Source organism: Thamnophis sirtalis, unplaced genomic scaffold (assembly GCF_051295495.1).
Source record: "Thamnophis sirtalis isolate CommonGarterSnake01/CBP01778 unplaced genomic scaffold, rThaSir2_p1.2 scaffold_2, whole genome shotgun sequence".
Taxonomy (NCBI): domain Eukaryota; kingdom Metazoa; phylum Chordata; class Lepidosauria; order Squamata; family Natricidae; genus Thamnophis; species Thamnophis sirtalis.
The window spans coordinates 59924432-59947064 of NW_028261382.1; the positions used below are offsets into that span (position 1 = coordinate 59924432).

Below are 22633 nucleotides of genomic sequence, written 5' to 3' on the forward strand. Positions count from 1 at the left end.
GGTGACTCCATCCAGCCACCTCCTTCTCTGCCGTCCCCTTCTTCTTTTGCCCTCCATCGTTCCCAGCATGAGGCTCTTCTCCAGGGAGTCCTTCCTCCTTCTCATCAGGTGGCCAAAGTCTTTGAGTTTCCTCTTCAGGATCTGGCCTTCTAAAGAACAGTCAGGGTGGATCTCCTCTAGGACTGACCGGTTGGATGGCCTTGCAGTCCAAGGGATTTGCAGGAGTCTTCTCCAGCACCAGAGCTCAAAGGCCTCCATTCTTTGGCGCTCAGCCTTTCTTATGGTCCAACCTTCACAGCCATCCATTGCAACTGGGGAAACCACAGCCTTGACTAGACACACTTGTGTTGGCAGGATGATGCCTCTGCTTTTTTGTATGCTGTGTAGATTTGCCATTGCTTTCCTCCCCAGGATTTAATTCCTTGGCTGCAGTCCCCACCTGCGGTGACCTTGGAGCCCAGGAAAATAAAACCAGTCCCTACCTCCATTTCTTCCCCATCTACTTGCAAGGAGTTCCAAGGCCTCCATTCTTTGATGCTCAGCCTTCCTTATGGTCCAACTTTCCCAGCCATCCATTGCAACTGAGAAAACTGCCTTGCTGCCTGTGCATGCGTGCACGCCCCCATGCAATCCTCCCACCTCATGCTCCGCACACTCCCCATGCACGCATGCGCGACCCCTGCCTATGCATCCCACCCCTGCGCAGGCGCGCTGGGCTGGGGCAACGGCTTGCATGCCCATATAGAGGGTCCTGGGTGCCACTTGTGGCACCCATACCATAAGTTCACCATCATGGCTTTGGGGCAACAGCCGACGTGTACAAATTCTCATGTAATCATTCTCTGTTGTAATATTTTTATTTAGGCAACGTTGCACAATCCTTAGCAAATTTTCCCCAATAGGGCATTTGCCAGATGTGTTGAGGCCGCTGTTCTGGAGGTGGCCACCTTAACACATCTGGGAGATACAGGTAATCCTCCACTTAACAATTATTCATTTTGTGACTATTCGTAGTGACAACAGCACTGGAAAAAAAAGGGGGACTCCTGGCTGCTTTTCACACTTACGACCATTGCAGGTTCTCCGTGGCCGCACGATCAAAATTCAGGTGCTTGGCCACTGGTTCCTACTTACGACGGTTGCAAACGATCCCCTTTAGCGACCTTCCGGCCAAGCCAAATCCACGGGGAAGCCAGATTGACTTCGCAGCCGTGTTCCTCATTTTCACCGCCGCAGCGATTCACTTAACAGCGGTGGCAAGAAGAGTCGCAAAACGGGGCCAAGGTCACTTAACAAACGTTTCGCTTAGCAACAGGCATGTGGTTGGGCTCAATTGGGGTTGTAAGTCGAGGACTACCCGTACCAGCTTAGGGGGAGGGTGGGGGGTGGGAGGAAAGCCGTGCGGTGATTCACCTGAGCTCTCCCTCTGCCTATAAAAACTAGTAATCGTGTAAATAAATCTAAAAGGTTTCGACATGCAGTTGTCCCCACGGATTCTCCCCTCTTAATGCTTGCTAGGGTTGGCAACTCTGCCCAAGAAGAGCAGGCAGCTGGTACGGTGTTCGTAGATCATAAAGAGGAACGGGTGATCGATGACGAAGCGGATTTGAGCTGAAAGGGGCATAAACCCCACAGTGGTCACGGAGGCAGCCTCGGTCCCTTCCTCGTTCACCGTGATGGTCCCTTGATGATTGAACTGTCAAAAGGAAGATTAAATAATTGAGAAGTAGGACGAAAGAAGCACGATAAGGTTTGATGAGGCGGCGAAGGCGCTGACCTGGAAACCAGGAGACTGGGAGTTCTAGACCTGCCACAGGCATGGAAGTCGGCTGGGGTGACTTTGGGCCAGTCACCAAGAGACCCGAAGTTCTCATCCCACCAACTCGGTGACTTTGGGCCAATCACCAGGAGACTGGGAGTTCTAGTCCCGCCTTAGGCAGGGAAGTCAGCTGGGTGGCTTTGGGCCAATCACCAGGAGAGTAGAGTTCTAGTTTCCCCTTCAGTATAAAAGTCGGCTGGGTGACTTTGGGCCAATCAAGAGCCAAGGTGGCGCAGTGGTTAAATGCAGCACTGCAGGCTACTTCAGCTGACTGCAGTTCTGCAGTTCGGCTGTTCAAATCTCACCGGCTCAGGGTTGACTCAGCCTTCCATCCTTCCGAGGTGGGTAAAAGGAGGACCCGGATTGTTGTTGGGGGCAATATGCTGACTCTGTAAACCGCTTAGAGAGGGCTGAAAGCCCTATGAAGCGGTATATAAGTCTAACTGCTATTGCTATTGCTATAATCACCAGGAGAGTGGGAATTCTAGTCCTGCCTTGGACCAATTATCAAGAGATCCTGTATTCTCATCCTGCCAACTGGCTGACTTTGGATCAATCACCAAGAAAGTGGAAGTTCTAGTCCTTCCTTGGGTGTAAAAATCGACTGGGTGACTTTGGGCCAATCATCAAGAGATCCTTAGTTCTCATCCCACCAACTGGGTGACTTTGGGCCAATCACCAGGAGACTGGGAGCTCTAGTCCCACCTTCAGCATAAAAGTCGGCTGGGTGGCTTTGGGCCATTCACCAGGAGAGTGGGAGTTCTAGTCCTGCCTTAGGCATGAAAGAGCCGAGGTGGTGCAGTGGTTAGGGTGCAGTACTGCAGGCCACTTTAGCTGACTGTGATCTGCAGTTCAGCGGTTCAAATCTCACTGGCTCAAGGTCGACTCAGCCTTCCATCCTTCCGAGGTGGGTGAAATGAGGACCCGGACTGTGGGGGCAAATTGCTGACTCAATTTGCTAAAAAAAAAATTGTAAACTGCTTAGAGAGGGCTGAAAGCCCTATGAAGCGGTATAAAAAGTCTAATTAATGAAAGTTGTTTGAATGACTTTCTGCCAATCACCAGGACACTGGGACTCCTAGTCCAGTTTTAGGCATGAAAGCCAGATAGGTGACTTTGGGCCAATCCCTCCCTCCCTCCCTCCCTCTCTCTCAGCTCAACCCACCTCACAAGGTTGTTGTGGGGAAAAAAGGAGGAGGCAGCAGTACAATGTATATTTGCTGCCTTCGGGTATTTATAAAGTAATAAAGCTGGCCTAAAAATCAAAATAAGTAGGTAAATAAATAGATGTTCTATCTAAGGTGCTGCAGTTCAGCCATGCACCTGATTACTGAAGTAGCCAATAATTTTCTAACGCGGCTATTATTAAAAAAAAAATTTCCTGCCCATCTACGTTTTCTCTCTTATTCTCTCTCTCCCTTTTCTCTGCGTCTGTCTTTCGCTCTCTGATAAAGTTCTTTTTTTTCCCGACCTATCAATCTCAAAAACAGAGAACGTTTCTCTTAGCCTACTTCTGACTACAGCACCTAAACCTCAACCAAATAATTCTCCTCCTCCGTCTCCCGCGCAAAAGTTTTTTTTTAAATCTCTGGAGTTTTTATTGGTGCCAACGCTGGATGAACCTTATTGATGGTGATCTTTTCCTCTGAGATGCCGGAGTAGTTGCCCCCCGGGGTGAACAGCTCCACGATCCCCATTTCTTGCAGCGTTTCGATCAAGTCGTAGCTCTTCTCCAGCTTAAATCTGGGCATCACAACTTCGCGGGTCCTAGAGGAAGAATGAGAAGTTAAAACATGAACTGATTCAAGTCTGTTCTTTTATGGATCATTTGCTTAGCGCCAGTCTCCTGGTGATTGGTCCGAAAGTGCCCCAACTGTCTTTCCTGCCTAAGGTAGAACTAGAACTCCCAGTCTCCTGTTCATGGGCCCCAAAATCACCCAGCTGGCTTTCCCACCTAAGGTGGAACTAGAGCTCCCAGTCTCCTGGTGATTGGCCCAAAGGCCAACCAGCTGGCTTTCCTGTCTAAGGTGGAACTAGAACTCCCAGTCTCCTGCTGATGAGCCCAAAAATAACCCAGCTGGCTTTCTCACCTAAGGTGGAACTAGAACTCCCAATCTTCTGCTGATGGGCCCAAAAGTCACCCAGCTGGCTTTCCTGCATAAGCCGGGACTAGAACTCACCATCTCCTTTTGATTGGCCCAAAGTCCCTCACCCGGTTTCCATGCCTAAGGCAAGACTAGAACTCCCAGTCTCTTGCTTTCTAGCCTGGCGCCTTAACCCCCAGACCACAATCACCATTTGAGACCCGAATCGGAGAGTGCGAGAGATACTTAGGCTGCCGTGTAGGATTTCCATGGCAATAGGATACCTATTGGTCATGCTCTTCTGCCATCGCTCCACCACCTGGGGGCTAAGTTGGTTCTCCAGGGCCTTCAAGCCGGACAGCTTATAGGGCAGCACAATCAACATGCTGATATTCCCCACGTAGGGCAGCTGCAACACTCTGCAGTCCAGCTCGTTGTCTTCGGTGGCCAAGAAGCTGGCTTTGATCTTCATCATAGGTACCTTCACCGTCTCTTTCTCGTTCAACCGGAAGGTCTGTTTGTGGGTCGCCTCTACCGGAAACTTGTTTTCCCAGGTTCCTGGTAACAACAATCTTTATTTATTGACTAGCTGATAACCCGGCGTTGCCCGGGTATTTATTTATCCTAATCCTGTATTTAGACAGGAAAAAGCCAGGATTTCGGTGACAATTAAATTAGTTACAGATATTTTCTGTAACAGAAAACCCAGAAGCAGAAAAGTTCTGCAACAATTAAATTAGTTACAGATGTTTTCTGTAACAGAAACAGAAAACCCAGAAAACCCTTGACACTTCTGGGCCCCCAGAAGGGTCAAGGAAAGTGGGATCCCCCTTGTGGAGGACTGTGAAGCCATTACCAAAGCAACTCCACTGTGCTGTACAGTAGAAGCCATTTTACGGCAGTACAATAGAAGCCATTTTATGGCAGTACGGTAGAAGCTGTTTTAAGACACAACAGGCTGTATCTTAACAGAACACACACCCTGAGAGGTGTTAGGGGTGTCTTACCCACCCACCCCCTCAGTATTTGTTTCCAGAGAGTAAGTGTACCAAGTTTGGTTGAATTTGCTCGAGGCATTCCAGAGTTATGCTGGAACACACAAACACACACACACACAGCCATTTTGGGTCATATCAAAGTGCAGAGTTCCAAAAACAAATTACTAAAATTTGATAAAAGCACATTTAAAATGGAATTGGAATAAAATACGATTGAAAATGAAATTGGAATAAAATACGATTGAAAATGAAATTGGAATAAAATACGATTGAAAATGAAATTGGAATAAAATACAGCCTAAAATGAAATTGGGATAAGGTACAATAATTTAAGACATAGGTAAAATATGATAAAATTATATTTGGGCCTTTTGGCTAAGATCACATGTAACAACAATGAAAACAAGAGTTCATAATTCTTTTCCGGCGCCTGACCACGTTTAACTGTTTCACTTAAGTAGTCCTCAACTTAATGACCATAATTGAGCCCAAATGTTTTAGCCTCCAGTGAGATCTGCAATAGGTAGGGGGGAGTGGACTAGAACAGTGTTTGTCAACCTTGGCAACTTGAAGATGTCCGGACTTCAACTCCCAGAATTCCCCAGCCAGCATTCGCTGGCTGGGGAATTCTGGGAGTTGAAGTCCGGACATCTTCAAGTTGCCAAGGTTGACAAACACTGGACTAGAAGACCTCCCAGGTCCCTTCCATTATTATCCTGTCTTCTTATTTCTTTCCTTACCTTTGAAGTACAAGCAGTTGAGGATCATCACCAGCGTGTCGGGGTGCACATTAACGAGCGCATCTTTAATTAAGCCTTTGGTGAGCTTTAGGATTCGCTCGTTAGCGTTCTTAATGAAGGTTGGGTCGGAGAAGTCGGCCAGCTGAGCCTCGGCAAAATAGTATTTTTTCATATTGTCCTTGAACTCACTCAGGATGGAAAACTGCCTTTGGATGTAGAGGTCGTTGACCGAACGGAGGGTGTAGCCAAAATTCCTCCGGAAGAGCCGGTGCGTGAGTTTGTGGAAGAGGTTGTGAATCGTCAGGTAGTCGTACGTGGAACTGGTGTTCACAAAGTCTTCGAAACCGAGAATGTTGAAGACTTCCTCCCGCGTTGGTCCTCTCAGTCCCAACGAAACCATGGCCATGGCGGTGGAGATGCCAACCGGAGCCAGGAAGATATTATCGGAAGAGTTGACATGGTCCCGAAGGGTTCGGTAGAGGTCTAAGCCGAAATAGGCATTCAATATGTTGAGACGTTGGATTCTGGTCTTCCCACGGAAGAGGGTCAGCACGTTTCCTTGGTCGACGTGAGAAATTGTTTCCGGAATGCTGTCGATGATATCGATGTAGTCATCTTCACCGAAGAGCTTGTCGAAGTCCAGGTAGTCCTCCTCCTCCTCCTCTTCTTCCATGCTCAAGTCTTTGGTCACGGTGTTTTCTTGATGGAATTCGGGGGACAGATTCGTCACCCGAAAGGATTCGTTCCTGAGAAGGCCACGAGGCTGGAGGGGCTGGCTCTCCTCGCCCACCTGGTCAAAGTGCCCATGAAGGTCCTTGATGCCACACCAGACCAAGGAGATGGCGAGCGAGAAGACCGCTGAGCCCCAGAAGAACTTCATCTTCTTCGAGCTGGAAACAGGGTCCTTCGAATGAGATCTAGACAAAAGGATTGGCACAGGTTTTTACATGATTCTCTTAGTACGGTATGAAAATTACAATTTGGGTTCTAAAGAGTGAAGTCCACTAGATACGGTTGGGATGTTTGAATCAATGAATTGTAAACAGTCTGCAGCGGCAGCCCAAAAAAGCCAATGCAATCCTAAATTGCAGTAACAGAGGGATACAATCAAGATCAAGAGAGGTACTAATCCCACTCCATAAAGCCCACACCTAGAGTACTGCATCCAGTTTTGGTTACCACACTGTAAAAAAGATGTTGAGACTCTAGAAAGAGGGCAGAGAAGAGCAACCAGGATGATTGTGGGACTGGAGGTGGAAACATACGATGAACGGTTGAGGAACTGGGCATGGCTAGTCCAATGAAGAGAAGGACCATGGGAGACAGGATAGCAGTCTTCCAATATTTGAGGGGCTGCCACAGAGAGGAGGGGGTCAAGCTATTTTCCAAAGCACCTGAAGGCCATACAAGGTAGAATGGATGGAAACTGACCAAGGAGAGATTCAACCTGGAAATAAGAAGGAATTTTCTGACAGTGAGAACAATCAACCCATGGAACAGAAGTTGCCTCCAAAAGTTGTGGGAGCTTCATCACTACTGGAAGCTTTCAAGAAGAGATTGGACTGCCAGAAATGGTGTATAGTCTACTTGGGGGGGGGGGGAGGGGTTGGACAAGATGACCTATAAGGTCCCTTCCAACTCTGTTAATCTGTATAACAATGGCTATTGCATAGGTGCTTTTTTCAGGAGACAACTGGACTTTCATGTTTTTTCTTTGGAAGAAAAAACTTTACAGACAAACTTTCACTTTACAGACTTTTAGCTACACAATTTGGGACGAACCCCCTTTAAATGATGTGGGAGCAGGAATGGATTTCCAGAGGAAAAAAAATTGCACTCTACAGGAACCATTTGCATCACTCAGGTGACCCTGAGGACCTAGGCAAACCCCCAAGTGGCCTCAACGACCCTCTAAAAGGATGCAGATCTACGTATCTGCAAGGAATATAAACCCTTCCTTTCCCCATCATCCAGTCAGAACTGAAGAAGCCCCTTGGATGAGAAATGAAATGTCTTCAAAAGAAAAAGAAAAAACAAGGAAGTCCAGTTGTCTCCTGAAAAAAAGCACCTTTGGGGCAACCATGACCTGGATGACAGAGAATCTCTCGAGACTAATTGCCGGGGTGGACACTTGAATCACTTATATTCAAGAGTGGGTGAATGTAACAGACTTCCAAGACACACACTGGGCTAAGTGTGTGTGGTTTGCATTGCACAAAGTTCATCAGATAGTGGATTCACACCACAGACCTGAGTCAGAATGTATTTGAGAAAGAAATTGTCATGCCCTGCGGGATCCTGGGTTGTCTCTGAGCTTGCTTGTTTTCTTTCAGACGTTTCATTACCAAACTTGGTAATAATCATCAGTACCAAGATTGTCGGACGAGCAGGGACAAAAGCAGCCAGAGAAGTGATTGACAAAAGTTTCTGTGCCTACTCGTTCAACAATCGTAGTAGCTGTACACAGGACAACAACACATAGACAGAAGTTCCTCAAGGATGGGCTCTGGTACGAGTCCGAAAGCTCGGAAGACAAAACCTCTGATCCCGGTGACCAACCCAGATTGGACCCTGCAACATTATTCTGAAGACACGTAGATTCACCTTCATTCATCGAACAACCTCTTCTTACTCTCTGCTGTGCAAACCGATTTGCCACTGGTACTGCCTAGAGGAAACCCATTTAAATGTCCTCCCTTCACACAGTTTTCTCTTGCAACCCAACGACCACAAACAAACCTTGGTCTTCATTGTGTTTTTCCCCACTAAGCTATGCTGAGCAGCAGCGTAGCATCAAAATAGAATAGAATATCGGAGTTGGAAAGGATCTTGGAGGTCTTCTAGTCCAACCCCCTGCTTAGGCAGGAAACCCTACACCACTTCAGACAAATGGTTATCCAACAACTTCTTAAAAACTTCCAGTGTTGGAGCATTCACAACTTCTGGAGGCAATTTGTTCCACTGATTAATTGTTCTAACTGTCAGGAAATTTCTCCTAAATTGCTTCTCTCCTTAATGAGTTTCCACCCATTGCTTCTTGTCCTGTCTTCAGGGGCTTTGGAGAATAGTTTGACTCCCTCTTTGTGGCAACCCCTGAGATATTGGAACACTGCTATCATGTCTCCCCTAGTCCTTCTTTTTATTAAACTAGACATAGCCATACCCCCAAAATAAGTAAAACCCAGCAGTTGAATTCCATCATCGTCCAATTGTTCATGGCAACAGTATGATCGGATTTAACGACAAAACAGCTGCCTGGAGTGGCAACCGTTGAATTCATCTGTCTCAGTTTCACTCTAAAAAAATACCTGAGCTTCTTTATTTATTTTTAATCCACCTCCCCCCACCCAAAAAAAGATGATTTAATGTTCCTTACCTCTTCTGTTGACGAAGGGAAGGCTCACCAAGGCTTTTGCGAGACAGGCAACTGAAAATATTTCAGCCTGAACTTTGATGCTGCTGGGTGCTTGCTAAAGTAAACACACTGTAAATCAATCACTCACCCTGTCAGCTGAAATTCCTGATGGGTGCTGTTTCTGAAAGTTGATTTCTTGCTCTGTTTCTGATTATATTCTTTTTTAAAAAAAACATTGTTCTTCTACAGATAGGAGCAAATAAAATATTTCTATCTTCCACATTGTGTATTCATAGATAGATAGATAGATAGATAGATAGATAGATAGATAGATAGATAGATAGATAGATAGATAGATAGATAGATAGATAGATAGATAGATAGATATTGTGTCACAACCGCTGTTATGCCCAAATATGGGAGGGAGCATACTGCTTCCCTTTTCTGTCTATCAGCTCACTCTGGGAGCCTTCCAGGCAGAAAGCCATTTTTTATGTTGCCTTGTTACATTTGTGTTGCAATTGTGCTGCTAAATAAATAAAGGGAGACTAGTATAGATCTATTTCAAGCTATTTAGCTCTCATCAGCTAGCCATACCTTTACTGGAAATCGAACCTGGGCTGTATTACATATTAGGCAGTTATATTAGCCACGAAATAGGGAAGCAGTATGCTCCCTCCCATATTTGGGCATACCAGGGGTTGTGACACAATACATACCTATTTCCCTGGCCTAGCTGATAAAGAAGGGGAGCCTGAAGGAGAGCCTGTGGGTTAGTGGCTAATACAATTGCCTAATATGTAATACAGCTCAGGTTCGATTCCCAGTAAGGGTATGGCTAGCTGATGAGAGCTAAATAGCTTGAAATAGATTTATACTAGTCTCCCTTTATTTATTTATCAGCACAAATGCAACACAGACACACAGACACACACACACACACACACATATATATATATATATTACAGCTGATGTCACTGAATATTAAATGGATTTTCTGTGGTTGCATGGTATCTTGCTTTGTTTAGGCACTGGTATATAATAACAGTGGCATTCTCTTGTTTTTGATTCTGTGGATCGTCAACAGCTGGGAGTCCATCCTGATTCCAGCAGTAAAAAGAAACCTTGAATAAATGAATATGCTTTGGTACTATGGGAAGGATGGGAAAATTCCCCATAGGCTTGGCAATTCTTTTGAAACTTCTTCTTCTGCCATATCCCTCATCCGACGTTGGCGATCATGTTGGCAATCCTATTTTTCTCAACAGCCGCATGAAAAAGTGTTGCTGGGTTTTGTCCAAACTAGTCCCTTTAGGTTTTGAAGCCATGATGTTCTTCTTCTGCCTGGAACTCATTTGTCTTCAATCTTTCCCTGGAGGATTAAATGAAGGATGCTGTATTTTTCTGGGTGTCGCATCACATGTCCAAAATCTTCTTTTGCCTTTTAATGGCTTTGATGATTTCCCTTGGCTTTCCCAGGTGGGTTATCATCTCCTCAATTCTGATTTCGGCAACCCAACTTATATGTAACAGCCATCTTCAAATCCACATTTCAAATGCTCCTAGTTTCTTCAAGTGGTTTTCTGCCAGAGACCAACTCTCTACTTCGTAAAGCAGGACAGAAAAGATCTTTTGAAACAGTTGAGCCTAAAACCAAAAATTCGTATCATTTGTCATGGAAGATAGCAAGATCAGAGAACAGTCAACCCATGGAACACAAGTTGCCTTCAGAAATTGTGGGAGCTTCATCACTGGAAGCTTTCAAGAAGAGGCTGGCCAGCCATCTGTCAGAAATGGTGTAGGGTCTCCTGCTTGGGTGGAGGGTTGGACTAGATGACCTACAAGGTCCCTTTCCAACTCAGTTAATCTGTATAACAATGGCTGTCGCATAGATGCTTTTTCAGGAGGCAACTGCACTTCCTTGTTTTTTCTGTGGAAGACTTCACTTTACAGACTTTTAGCTACACAATTTGGGATGAACCCCCTTTGAATGGTGTGGGAGTAGGAATGGATTTCCAGAAGAAAAAAATTGCAGACTACAGGAACCATTTGCACCACTCAGGTGACCCTGAGGACACAGAGAAACCTCCAAATGGCCTCAACGAACCTCTAACAGGATGCAGATGACCAGCTGTCTACAAGGAATATAAATCCTTCCATGCCCCACTGTTAGGGGTATCTCCGTTGGGAGACAGAAAGTAGCGCAGTGGAATGTACAGCTAGAGAGAGAAGGAACGTTGCTAGTAGAAGAAACACACGAATAGCGTCTCAGACACTGCCAGTAAAAACAAGTAGCTTTACTACTAATAATAGCTTCACAAGCAGTGATAGTAGATATTTGTCCAAACACAATTCAAAGAACAAACAATTGCTTACAGTTGCAGTTCACCTTCCAGTTATCAAGCGAGCAAGTAGTTATCAAGCATAGGACAAGCAGAGAGAGAGAGAGAGAGAGAGAGAGAGCTTTCCTGACTCCCTCTTATTGCAAAGTTAATTACAGCTGATAAATACATTCACCCATTTAAAGCAACATTGACCATTTATTATTGTATACGAATCTATATTGCCTACCCACAACTAGGAGTATACTCCCAACACCCACCATCCAGTCAGAGCTGAAGAAGCTTCTTGAATGAGAAGTGAAAGGTCTTCAAAACAAAACAAAAAACCCAGAAGGTTCATATTTTTACCTAACATCTTTGTTTTGCCTAAATTTATTTTAAACCCAGATACTTGACCATATTGATTAATCATATTCATTAAGGCCTTAGTAGATTTCCCTGGTTGGGTTAAAGTTACAACCAAGTCGTCCGCAAATGCTCGTAATCTGTATTCGTGATGTCTAATCTTAATTCCCTGTAACTCATCTGACCCCCGTATTTTATTCAACAATAACTCCAGGGTTAAAATGAACATTAATGGAGATAGGGGACAACCCTGTCGTGTACCTTTTTCAATTTTAAAAGGTTCTGTGAAACTACCATTAACTGTAATTTGTGCTGTTTGTTCCTGGTGTATTGCCTTGATAGATTGTATAAAATGCTCTCCAATTTGCATCTTTTGTATTATTTTCATTAAAAATTGCCAATTCACTCGATCAAATGCTTTCTCTGCGTCCAGAAATATGAGCGCTGCGGGGACTTGGTTATTCTTCCCAGATACTCCAATATATTAACCATTTGTCTTACATTACTTCTCATTTGTCTCCCTTGTATAAAACCAGTTTGATCATTGTGGATCAGTTGTTGTATAACTAACATCAACCTGTTTGCTAATATTTTAGCAAAAATCTCCATAGACCTTGAAGAAGAAGTTGGGAAGAAACTTCTTGGATGATACGTTTTTAGCTGGACCACAGTCATTGTTAGGCTGACATAACTGAATTTGGAGGTGATTTTATTCCCTTAAGCTTTAGAAGCCAAGATGGGTAGGATAAAAAAAAAATCAGTGTATTATTCCATTTGTATTGCTAACTAGCGAAGTTTGGTTTGTTCCCCTCCTGTAAACAGACGTTTAAAACCTGTTATTTCGTTGCTAGCTCACCAGACGTTTGCCGCCAATCAAGGAAGCCAAACCACGATTGCAGAAACTCTTCCGCGACTTCTGGCTGTATTCGGTGCTGATGGGGTTTGCCGTGGAGGGTTCAGGTAAGACCGGAGTCTTCATCTGAACCTGCATGAAGAGAGAGAGAATTTGACTGGGAGCAGAAGAAAATTGATGGGCTAACTGCCCTGTGTCATATTTAAAAGAGCTTCATTAGTTTTGAACTCAACTTTACAGGGATAACTCAGCCAACGTGTTGGCTCAATTGTCATTGTATAGTATTGTAAATATTGCAGTACAATAATTAGTGCTGGGAAATAAGACCTAAATCCGAAGGAACAACACCCCCCCCCCCCAAAAAAGGAGCATTTTTTTTCTTGGATCTGAAACAGCTTGGGACCAGATTAAGAAATCTGTTGTGGCCAATCCCATGTTAAAAAGTATTTGGTTTCTTCCATCTCCTTAATTTTGAATGTTACTCTATCCATTTCTACACGTTCTAATTTCTTTTTATATATTAGAAGGGTGCTTTTTTTTGAATGGCAACTGGACAGGTTTTTTTTCCTTGAAAAGTTTTGCTTCTCATCCGAGAAGCTTCTTCGTTTCCGATTTAATGGTGGAAGATGGAAGAATTTATATTCCTTGGCAGTCCTCCAGTTGTTAGCGCTCTTCCTGAGAGTCGCTGAGGCCATTTGGAGGCTCATCTGGATAGTGCAAATGTGTGTGGAAACTTCTTGGAATTGCTGAAAGGACCTGTATTGTACCCAGGAGTTAAGTAGTGGCAGGTCCCCCCCCCCCCATCTGTTGAGTTCATTTTTAACACAGATGGTGTTGTGGCTCTCCAGTGGCCAGCAGAGCTGGCAGCAGAATCAGACAGTGAGGAGGTTGGGGAGGAACATGGGCCTGTCCTGGAGTCTGGGCAAGGCTCACATGAGGGCTCTGTATCAGAGGCAGAGAGGGGGCCAGGGCCATCCGACAATTACCAGCTGCCTTCAGAGTCAGGCATCAGTGGGGCAGAAGAACAGCTGGAGCCTGTTCCGGATGTGCGCAAGCACAGAACTGCCAGGAGAAGGGAACAGCACAGGAACAAGTGCCTTTACTCAGGAGCAAAGGCACAGGTGGACAGTGAATGGCCCCTCCTATAGGGAATAAAGAGGAGTGAAAGAGGAGTGGAGTTTGCAGGAGACAATTCGTTTGTTTCATTAGTGTGAATATTTGTTTGTGTCTCTCAGAGACTTTTTGCCAAGTATTTTCTTGTACAGCTGTTGCGTTTGGAAGATATCGGCCTGGCAGCTCTCCAAGCCTGATAAGGTCTGTGGTTATAAACTCACCCTTGAAAGACTTTTTGCCGGGACTTTGCTGGATGTGAATGAGAGGAATTCACATGAACTTCATAAAAAGGGTTTTTTTTGTTGGGACAAGGAGTCTGCTCTGTGATTTGGTGAAGCCTAACAAAATCTTCTGCTCCAAGTCATTTGAGAGCGGGTTGTTTTTGTTACGTTAGGAATCAGTGGTTTGTTTGGAAAGAAACCTAGGCAAGACATCATGGTTTGATGGGGGCTTGTTCCTAGCCATTTAACACAAGCTTTATTAGACTCCGGTGGAATCCAGAGTGTTGATCAAAATAGCTCCGGGTGACCTGGAGGCCTCCTGAGCCGGTCCAGAAATAATATTTACCCTTCTTTTGCTTTTAATTCTTTTCTCCCAATGTCACTTCAGGTCTTTGGCCCGAAGAGTGGTACGAGGGTGTTTGTGAGATCGCCACCAAGTCCCCACTCCTGACTTTCCCGACCAAAGAGCCCCTCCGTTCTGTCCTTCAGTATAACTCTGCCATGAAAAATGACACCGTCACATCTGTAAGTCTCTCTTCCTCCTTTGCCCCTTTGCTTGTCCAGGGAACAGTGTGCAGCACACGCCATCAAACCCTGATAACAACATAACTGTGGAGGGAAACTCAGATAGACAGACAGATGAATAGATGAGATAGATAGATTAGAGAGAGATAGTAGATGACACATGAATAGGTTAGATAGATAGATAGATAGATAGATAGATAGATAGATAGATAGATAGATAGATAGATAGATAGATAGATAGATAGAATAGATAGAATAGATGACAGATGAATAGATGTGTGTGTGTATGTGTGTGTGTGAGAGAGAGATAGAATAGATGACAGATGGATAGATGTGATAGAGAGAGAGAGAGAGATGATAGAAAGATAGATAGATAGATAGATAGATAGATAGATAGATAGATAGATGATAGATAGATAGATTAGATGACAGATGGATAGATTGGATAGATAGATGATAGATTGGATAGATGATAGATAGATAGATAGATAGATAGATAGATAGATAGATAGATAGATAGATAGATAGACAGATTAGATGACAGATGGATAGATTAGATGACAGATGGATAGATTAGATAGATAGATAGATGATAGATAGATAGAGAGATAGATAGAGAGATAGATAGAGAGATAGATGGAGAGATAGATAGAATAGATAGAATAGATGACAGATGAATAGATGTGTGTGTGTATGTGTGTGTGAGAGAGAGAGATAGAATAGATGACAGATGGATAGATGTGATAGAGAGAGAGAGATGATAGACAGATAGATAGATAGATAGATAGATAGATAGATAGATAGATAGATGATAGATAGATAGATAGATAGATAGATAGATAGATAGATAGATAGATAGATAGATAGATAGATAGATAGGATGACAGATGGATAGATTGGACACATAGATGATAGATTGGATAGATAGATAGATAGATAGATAGATAGATAGATAGATAGATAGATAGATAGATAGATAGATAGATTATATGACAGATGGATAGATTAGATGACAGATGGATAGAATAGATGACAGATGAATAGATGTGATAGAGAGAGATGATAGATAGATGATAGATAGATAGATAGATAGATAGATAGATAGATAGATAGATAGATAGATAGATGACAGATGAATAGATGTGATAGAGAGATAGATGATAGATAGGTAGGTAGGTGGGTAGGTAGGTAGATTGGGTAGGTAGGTAGGCAGGCAGGCAGGCAGGCAGACACACAGACACACAGAGATAGATAATAGATAAGCAGGCAGGCAGAGACATAGACATAGATTGATAGGTAGATATACTGTAGATGATAGACAGATATATAGATGATAGTTACAGATGTTAAATAGACAGACAGAGATTTTATGGATGGATTAGATGGATGGACAGATGATAGATATAGATGATGGATGGATGGATGGATGGATGGATGGATGGATGGATAGATAGATAGATAGATAGATAGATATGGTAGGTAGAAGCAAAGAAAGGAAAGAAAGGGAAAGAAAGAAAGAAAGAAAAATTACATTAGAGCTCCAGGGCTGGTGCTGATATACTAAACATTCCAGGGAGATTCTTCCTTTTGATTAACAGCCTGTATCCTGACCTGTGTTGAGTTGCATTACCCAGCATCAGCATTCTTGCTCCTCGCCCCTTCCAAGCCTTCTAACGCCCATGTTTATCTTCTCTCTGGGAAATCTGCTTTTCAAATATTTGAGTCCTGTCCTTGGGTCACCAAATGCTTTGATGTTCCTCCCCTCCAATCCTCATTGTTTGAAAGAGAGAAGCGATGCCTTCCTGCAGCGGCGATTCAACCCCACTTCTCAGCCAGCCTTATTTGTGCTCCATGAAGTTTACTTCTTTCTTTTCATTTATTCGTTAGTAAAATTTATCTTTAACTCTGGGGCGGCTCACTTTTGGGGAGATGGTGAGGGTCTTAGGCTTGTCAAGGATCTGGACAGCCTTAAGGGGCTAATAGATGACCTCTGGCCACAAACAGCCACTCCAGCGAGTCGCTTGTATATTTCTTTTTATTCCTAAATTTCATATATATATATATATATAACTGTCTGGTTTGGTTCCGCCCCCCAACAAGACAGACACAAACTTCAAGGGATAATTAGAACTGCACGAGTCAAAAAGAGGGCTGTGAAAATATCTACAGACCCCTCACATCCTGGACATCAATTGTTTCGACTCCTACCCTCACAATGACGCTATAGGGTGCTGCGCACCTGGACAGCTAAATAGAAAGACAGTTTTTTCCCTGCATGCCATCACTCTGCTAAACAACTAATTCCCACAACGCTGTCAAACTATTGACTAAGTCTGCATTACTATTACTATTAGTCTTCTCATCGTTCCTATCACCCATCTCCTCCCACATGACTGTAACTTTGTTGCTTGTATCCTTATAATTTATATTGTTTCCTAATATAATTTGATTGCTTATTTGTACCCTATGACTATCATTAAGTGTTGTACCTTATGTTTCGTGACAAATGTGTCTTTTCTTTCACGTACACTGAGACAGATGTGGTATTCTGCTGGTTCGCACCTGTTCAGGCTCCGCCCACCCACCCAGACGTATATCACGGACCTTCTGCGCATGCGCAGAAGGTTCTGCACATGGCCAGATGTGCCGCATGTCAGCAAAATGAGTGCGCGGACACACACTCCCACGACCGAACCGGTAGAGAAGATAAGAGGATGCCATTACTGCATTGAGAGCATCTGCACCAAAGACAAATTCCTTGTGTGTCCAATCACAGTTGGCCAATAAAGAATTCTATTCTATTCTCTATTCTTTAGGCTGAACTGAATGAATTGAGGAGCACCATCATAAACCTTCTGGATCCGCCTCCTGAAGTGTCAGCCCTGATCAATAAATTGGATTTCGCCATGTCTACCTACCTGCTTTCCGTATATCGCCTAGAATGCATGAGGTATGTCTTGAAACGCTGCCTCCGGGGTGGCGGTCACAATTGAGCCCAAAACTTCCATTGCTAAGCAAGACAGTTCAGTGAGTTTTGCCTCATTTTACAACCTTTCTTTTCTCGATTGTTAAGTGAATCACAGCAGTTGATAAGTTAGTAACAAGGTTGTTAAGAGATAGGAGGGGGGGAGAGAGAGAGATGCATGGATGATGGATGGATGGATGGATGGATGGATGGATGGATGGATGGATGGATGGATGGATAGATAGATAGATAGATAGATAGATAGATAGATAGATAGATAGATAGATAGATAGATAGATAGATAGATAGATGATAGATATGGATGAATATATAGGTAGATATGGACAGACACAGACACACAGAGACAGACATGAATGAATATAAAGGTAGACATAGATAGATAGATCCATGATAGATAGATAGACAGACAGACAGACAGACATGGGTGAATATATAGGTAGATTAGATAGATAGATAGATAGATAGATAGATAGATAGATAGATAGATAGATAGATAGATAGACAGACAGACAGACAGAGACAGACAGAAAGACAGACAGACAGACATGGATGAATATATGGGTAGATTTGGATAGATGGATGAATATATAGGTAGATATGGATAGATAGATAGACAGACAGACAGACAGACAGACAGACAAACAAATTTATAAAAAATCTTTTTCAAGTATATCTTGTTGAAATTAACTCCGGATTTCCGGTCTGCTAGGGTCCTACGTTCAACAGACCCAGATCGTTTCCAAGTGATGTTTTATTACTTTGAGGATAAAGCTATCCAGAAAGACAAATCAGGTAAGGCTACTCTGATTCCACCATCCTTAAATCAGGTGGGCCCCTGGGTCAAACTCTTGCACAATAAATAGATTCCAAGCCATCTCATGGTGTGATATATTTTTTTTGGCATAATTGTTTGGATGCAAATAAGTAATTTAATAACAGTAGTACTTTATTGCCATTGCATCTCGTACAACGAAATAAAATGCCATCTTCGGTGTACATTATACATAAGAAAACTACATGAGCAAATACCACATTTTTCGGAGTATAAGACGCACCTTTTTCCCCCTAAAAATTTGGGTGCATCTTATACACTGGGTGTAGCCCCACTGGCCCCAACCCTTTGGCTTCTGCCTCCCAGCAATTTACCTCTTTGCAGCAAACGGGGGCTTGCAAAGGCTTCAATAGGCTATAGAAATCCCTGCAGCCTGAAACAGCTGATGATCGGGAGAAATTGAGAATGACACTCGCTGTTTGCTCCAGGAGGCAAATTGCTGGGAGGCAGAGGCAGATTTTTTTTTCTTGTGCTAATCAGACTGTTTGCTGCAAGGAGGTAAGTCAACAACTATAAACGCCTATAGAATGTTCAAATCATTAGACTTATTTTTTAAAGACTGCTTTATTATTTCTCTAGACAACTTAACAAAATGAAGAAGCATTTTTAAAATAAATGCTTGATCTGAAGAGGCCCAGTGCTATTGTTTTAAAAAGTGCTATTCTTTTAAATAGCAGAGAATAACTATACTTCCAGAAAGCACATCAATTTTAACAGCATCTGAAATACAACACTACAAACAGTGTATATTGTCTGTACTGTTTGTTGCAAGGAGGCAAATTGCTGGGAGGCAGAGGCAGATATTTTCCCCTTGTTTTCCTCCCCAAAATCGAGGTGCGTCTTATACTTCGGAGCATCTTATACTCTGAAAAATACAGTATATGAGTGGTGGGGTGTTTTTTTTTAACAACTCATGGGAGATGCTATCTGCTGGGCACAATTTTCAGCTGCCTCTGTCCTTTGATTTTGATTTTTTTATTTTTCTCCAACACATCGCTGCTTCCTCTCTTTCAGGTATGATGCAGTGCGTGATATCCGTCGCAGATAAGGTCTTCGAAGCTTTCCTTAGCATGATGGCAGACAAAGTAAGTTTGTCAAGCGAGAATGTACACTGTGGTTATCCTTTTGCTCAAATGAACCGTCCGGTGCGTTTGCCAGCAACTCTTTAGTAGTAGATTTAACAGACCCCTGACATTTCAAATTGATTTCTCTTCCCCTGCTTAGGCTGCATATCGGTGGAGCTACTGCGTGGCGGGTTTTTTAAAAGAGAGATAGCACTAGAAATAGCCCTTAGAGTCTAAGACTTAGACTTATATACCGCTTCACAATGCTTTACAACCCTCTCTAAGCCAGCGGTCACCAACTGGTGGTCCGTGGACCACTGGTAGTCCATGAGAAAATTTTGGTGGTCCGCAGAAAAAAAATACTTGCATTTTTTTATATTGCACTAAATCAGGAGTCCTCAAAATATGCCCCCTGGGCCAGATACACGCAATGAGTCTCCTCTTTTGGGGTCTTTTTGTGTGGGTTCGAGGGGGGCAGAAATTCCGACAGGGTCTGCTTCAGCCTCCTGGTGTGGGCGAAGGCTGGAGGGAAGAGCTGCTGATGGAGAAGAGCCGGAGGGCCTCGTTCCAGTGGGACTGCATCATGGCCTGGAACTGGCTGACCATCTCAGACCGCTGAGCCTTCAGGCACCAGTTCCTTGCCTTGCACTCCTGCAGGTCTTCCCTCTGCTTGGAAAGCCTATGCTTGTAGTCCTCAGTGAAGTGCTTCTGCTGAGCCTCCTTCTCGGTCAGATCCAATTTGAACTGAGCTGTTTTGCCAACTCTTTCTCCTGGGGGCTGCTTAGCTCGAACAACTGCTTCCTGTCGGGGTCTTAAGGACCCTGGGTGGGCAGGCAAGGAGTGGCTGGGAGGGGAGGGGTGAGTAGAGGCTGGCAAGTCGCCCCTCGATGTGAGTGACATCAAGTTGGCCACGCCCACCCAGTCATATGACCACCTAGCCACGCCCACCCAGCCGGCCATCCAAATATTGGATGCTCTTTTTTTTCTTCTTCCTTTCTATTCATAAAACATTTTGAATACAGTGTATTGTCAGGGCATATCATTTACAAAAAAAAAAAACAAAAACAAAGAAAAACCAAAAAGAAATATTAACAGCTATATTAATAACAATAATAATAGTGTCACAGAATAATTTTAACCAGATTTCCCTTTATATCAGCTTATTTGTAATTCTGTTAATTATATGAGCATGTTTCTAATTATAAGCCGTCTTTCTATTAAATTCATACATAGCAATCATCTTCCTTCATCTAATTTCTACCTCTTATCTCTAACCACTTGTAAAGTGTATGTGTGTGCTCGCTTCAGCAGCACATATACTAAAATTGGAAGGATACGGAGGAGATTAGCATGGCCCCTGCGCAAAAGATTGGAGGTTCTACGTGTTTGCTCAAGAAATGAATAAACCATGGATGTGTTGATCAAAAACAAATAATCCCCAAATCCTAACAAGGGACTTTCATGTTCTTCTTTTGGTGTTTAGTCCAAAACGAAAGAGAATGAAGAAGAGCTGGAAAGACATGCTCAGTTCTTGCTGGTCAACTTTAACCACATTCATAAACGAATAAGACGAGTGGCCGATAAATACCTGTCGGGTCTTGTTGATAAGTAAGTACGTTGCGATGCCTTGATGGCAGAGTGGGTTCCAGGTCTCCTAGGTCTGGAACGGCTTGCCTTTAGAAACTGTGGGTGCTAAAGCACCCGAGGTTTTGGGACAGCCATTTGTCTGAAAGAGTATAGGATCCCTTGCTTGAGCAAGGGGTTGGTGAAGAAGACCTCCAAGGTCCTTTCCAACTCTGTTATTCTGTAATTCTCTATTGGTGTTTCTCAGCCTTAGCAACTTCAAGATGTGTGGACTTCAACTCCCAGAATTCCCCAATCAGTATGTAGATACAGGTAGCATGTACAGTAGATTACACAGGATAGATAGATAGATAGATAGATAGATAGATAGATAGATAGATAGATAGATAGATAGAAAGATAGATAGATAGATAGATAGATAGATAAATAGATAGTTAATATGTACGTGTAAATCCTGTCTGACTAGATAGATAGATAGATAGATGGATGGATGGATGGATGGATGGATGGATGGATGGATGGATGGATGGATGGATAGATAGATGATAGATAGGTAGGTAGGTAGGTAGGTAGGTAGGTAGATAGGTAGATAGGTAGATAGGTAGATAGGTAGATAGGGATGGATGATGGGTGGGTGGGTGGGTGGGTGGGTGGATGAATGGATGGATGATAGGTGGATGGATGATGGATGGATGGATGATAGGTAGATGGATGGATAGATGATAGATAGGTGGATGGATGGATGATAGGAAGGTAGATGTCTGTCTGTATGTATGGGTGGATGAATGAATGAATGATAGGCAGGTAGATGTCTGGATGGATGGATGATAGGTGGGTGGGTGGGTGGGTAGGTGGATGGATGGATGGATGGATGGATGGATGGATGATGGGTGGGTAGATGGATGGATGGATGATAGGTGGGTGAGTGAGTGGATGAATGAATGATAGGTAGATAGATGAATGGATTGATGATAGGTAGGTAGGGAGACAGACAGACAGATTCAACAAATTCAGCATCCAATCCTTCCTTAGTTCACCATCAAGAAATGCCTTGATTTTTTTAAAAGTTGGACTAAGATTTAAACTAGGGAATCAGCTGCTAATGAATGGCTAGGCCCTGTTGTCTCCTAGGTGCATATGTTTTGGTACAGACTCCTAACTTTTGGTTTCTCCTTTTCAAGATTCCCTCACTTACTTTGGAGTGGGACGGTTCTGAAGACTATGCTAGATATCCTGCAGACACTCTCCCTCTCTCTCGACGCAGTAAGTGCTTCCGATCGCCAGCAGAATAAAACCGCAGTTAGCTTTGCTAAAAAAAGTGGCTATTTTCTTGTTGTGTGAGTGAACTGGCGGTCTGCAGCTCTCGTTATCATGAATTAAAAAGCTTAAAGTGGTGGGGTTTTTTTTGTAACGATGGCATGGTCACTTCATCTAACAAGAAATCTGAAAAATGACAAAGGAAACATAGGTCTAATACTACATGTTTTGACAGCAATGAGAATTGTATTTGCACAACATTTGAAAAATGAGGAAACGCCTACAGATGAAAATATAATTATAAAAATATTAGATTGGGCAGAAATGGATAGGTTAACATTAAAGACAAAGGACAAAGAAGACACAGAATATTTTTTTAAACTTGGGATTTGTTTTATCAATGGTTAGATAATAGAGGTAGAAATTAAAAGTTGGAAGAATATTATTATATACAAGTAAAGAATATTACTATTATTAATATTATTATATCCTGGGAGTCCCTTGGACTGCAAGGT

General features: G+C 43.3%; 2 protein-coding genes and 1 pseudogene across 3 annotated transcripts in view; 2 read left to right on the plus strand and 1 right to left on the minus strand.

The window, feature by feature from the left end:
- Positions 1–22633, plus strand: part of PI4KA (phosphatidylinositol 4-kinase alpha) — a 101708-nt gene that overhangs the window by 37458 nt on the left and 41617 nt on the right. For both annotated transcript variants that reach the window (XM_087705713.1, XM_087705714.1), the window contains exons 20-26: positions 12535–12643; positions 14259–14395; positions 17212–17345; positions 18091–18173; positions 19228–19298; positions 20761–20885; positions 22043–22124. In XM_087705713.1, the coding sequence (XP_087561839.1) occupies positions 12535–12643; positions 14259–14395; positions 17212–17345; positions 18091–18173; positions 19228–19298; positions 20761–20885; positions 22043–22124 (741 nt within the window). The remainder of the gene's footprint in view (positions 1–12534; positions 12644–14258; positions 14396–17211; positions 17346–18090; positions 18174–19227; positions 19299–20760; positions 20886–22042; positions 22125–22633) is intronic.
- SERPIND1 (serpin family D member 1) lies at positions 839–9076 on the minus strand. The gene is made up of 5 exons (XM_087705715.1): positions 9018–9076; positions 5642–6558; positions 4188–4461; positions 3442–3586; positions 839–1696 (listed from the first exon to the last, which is right to left on the minus strand). The coding sequence occupies exons 2-5, from the start codon at positions 6519–6521 to the stop codon at positions 1505–1507; spliced, it is 1491 nt and encodes a 496-aa protein (XP_087561841.1). The 5' UTR covers positions 6522–6558; positions 9018–9076; the 3' UTR covers positions 839–1504.
- Positions 20573–20667, plus strand: LOC148048878 (U6 spliceosomal RNA; annotated as a pseudogene).

Coding starts and splice junctions, on each gene's coding strand:
- SERPIND1 (XM_087705715.1), bottom strand. CDS start 6,521: ATGAAGTTCTTCTGGGGCTCAGCGGTCTTCTCGCTCGCCATCTCCTTG. Junction 4,462..5,641: donor CAACTGCTTGTACTTCAAAG/GTAAGGAAAGAA, acceptor TGTTGTTACCAG/GAACCTGGGAAAACAAGTTT. Junction 3,587..4,187: donor CAGAAGAGCATGACCAATAG/GTATCCTATTGC, acceptor TTCTTCCTCTAG/GACCCGCGAAGTTGTGATGC.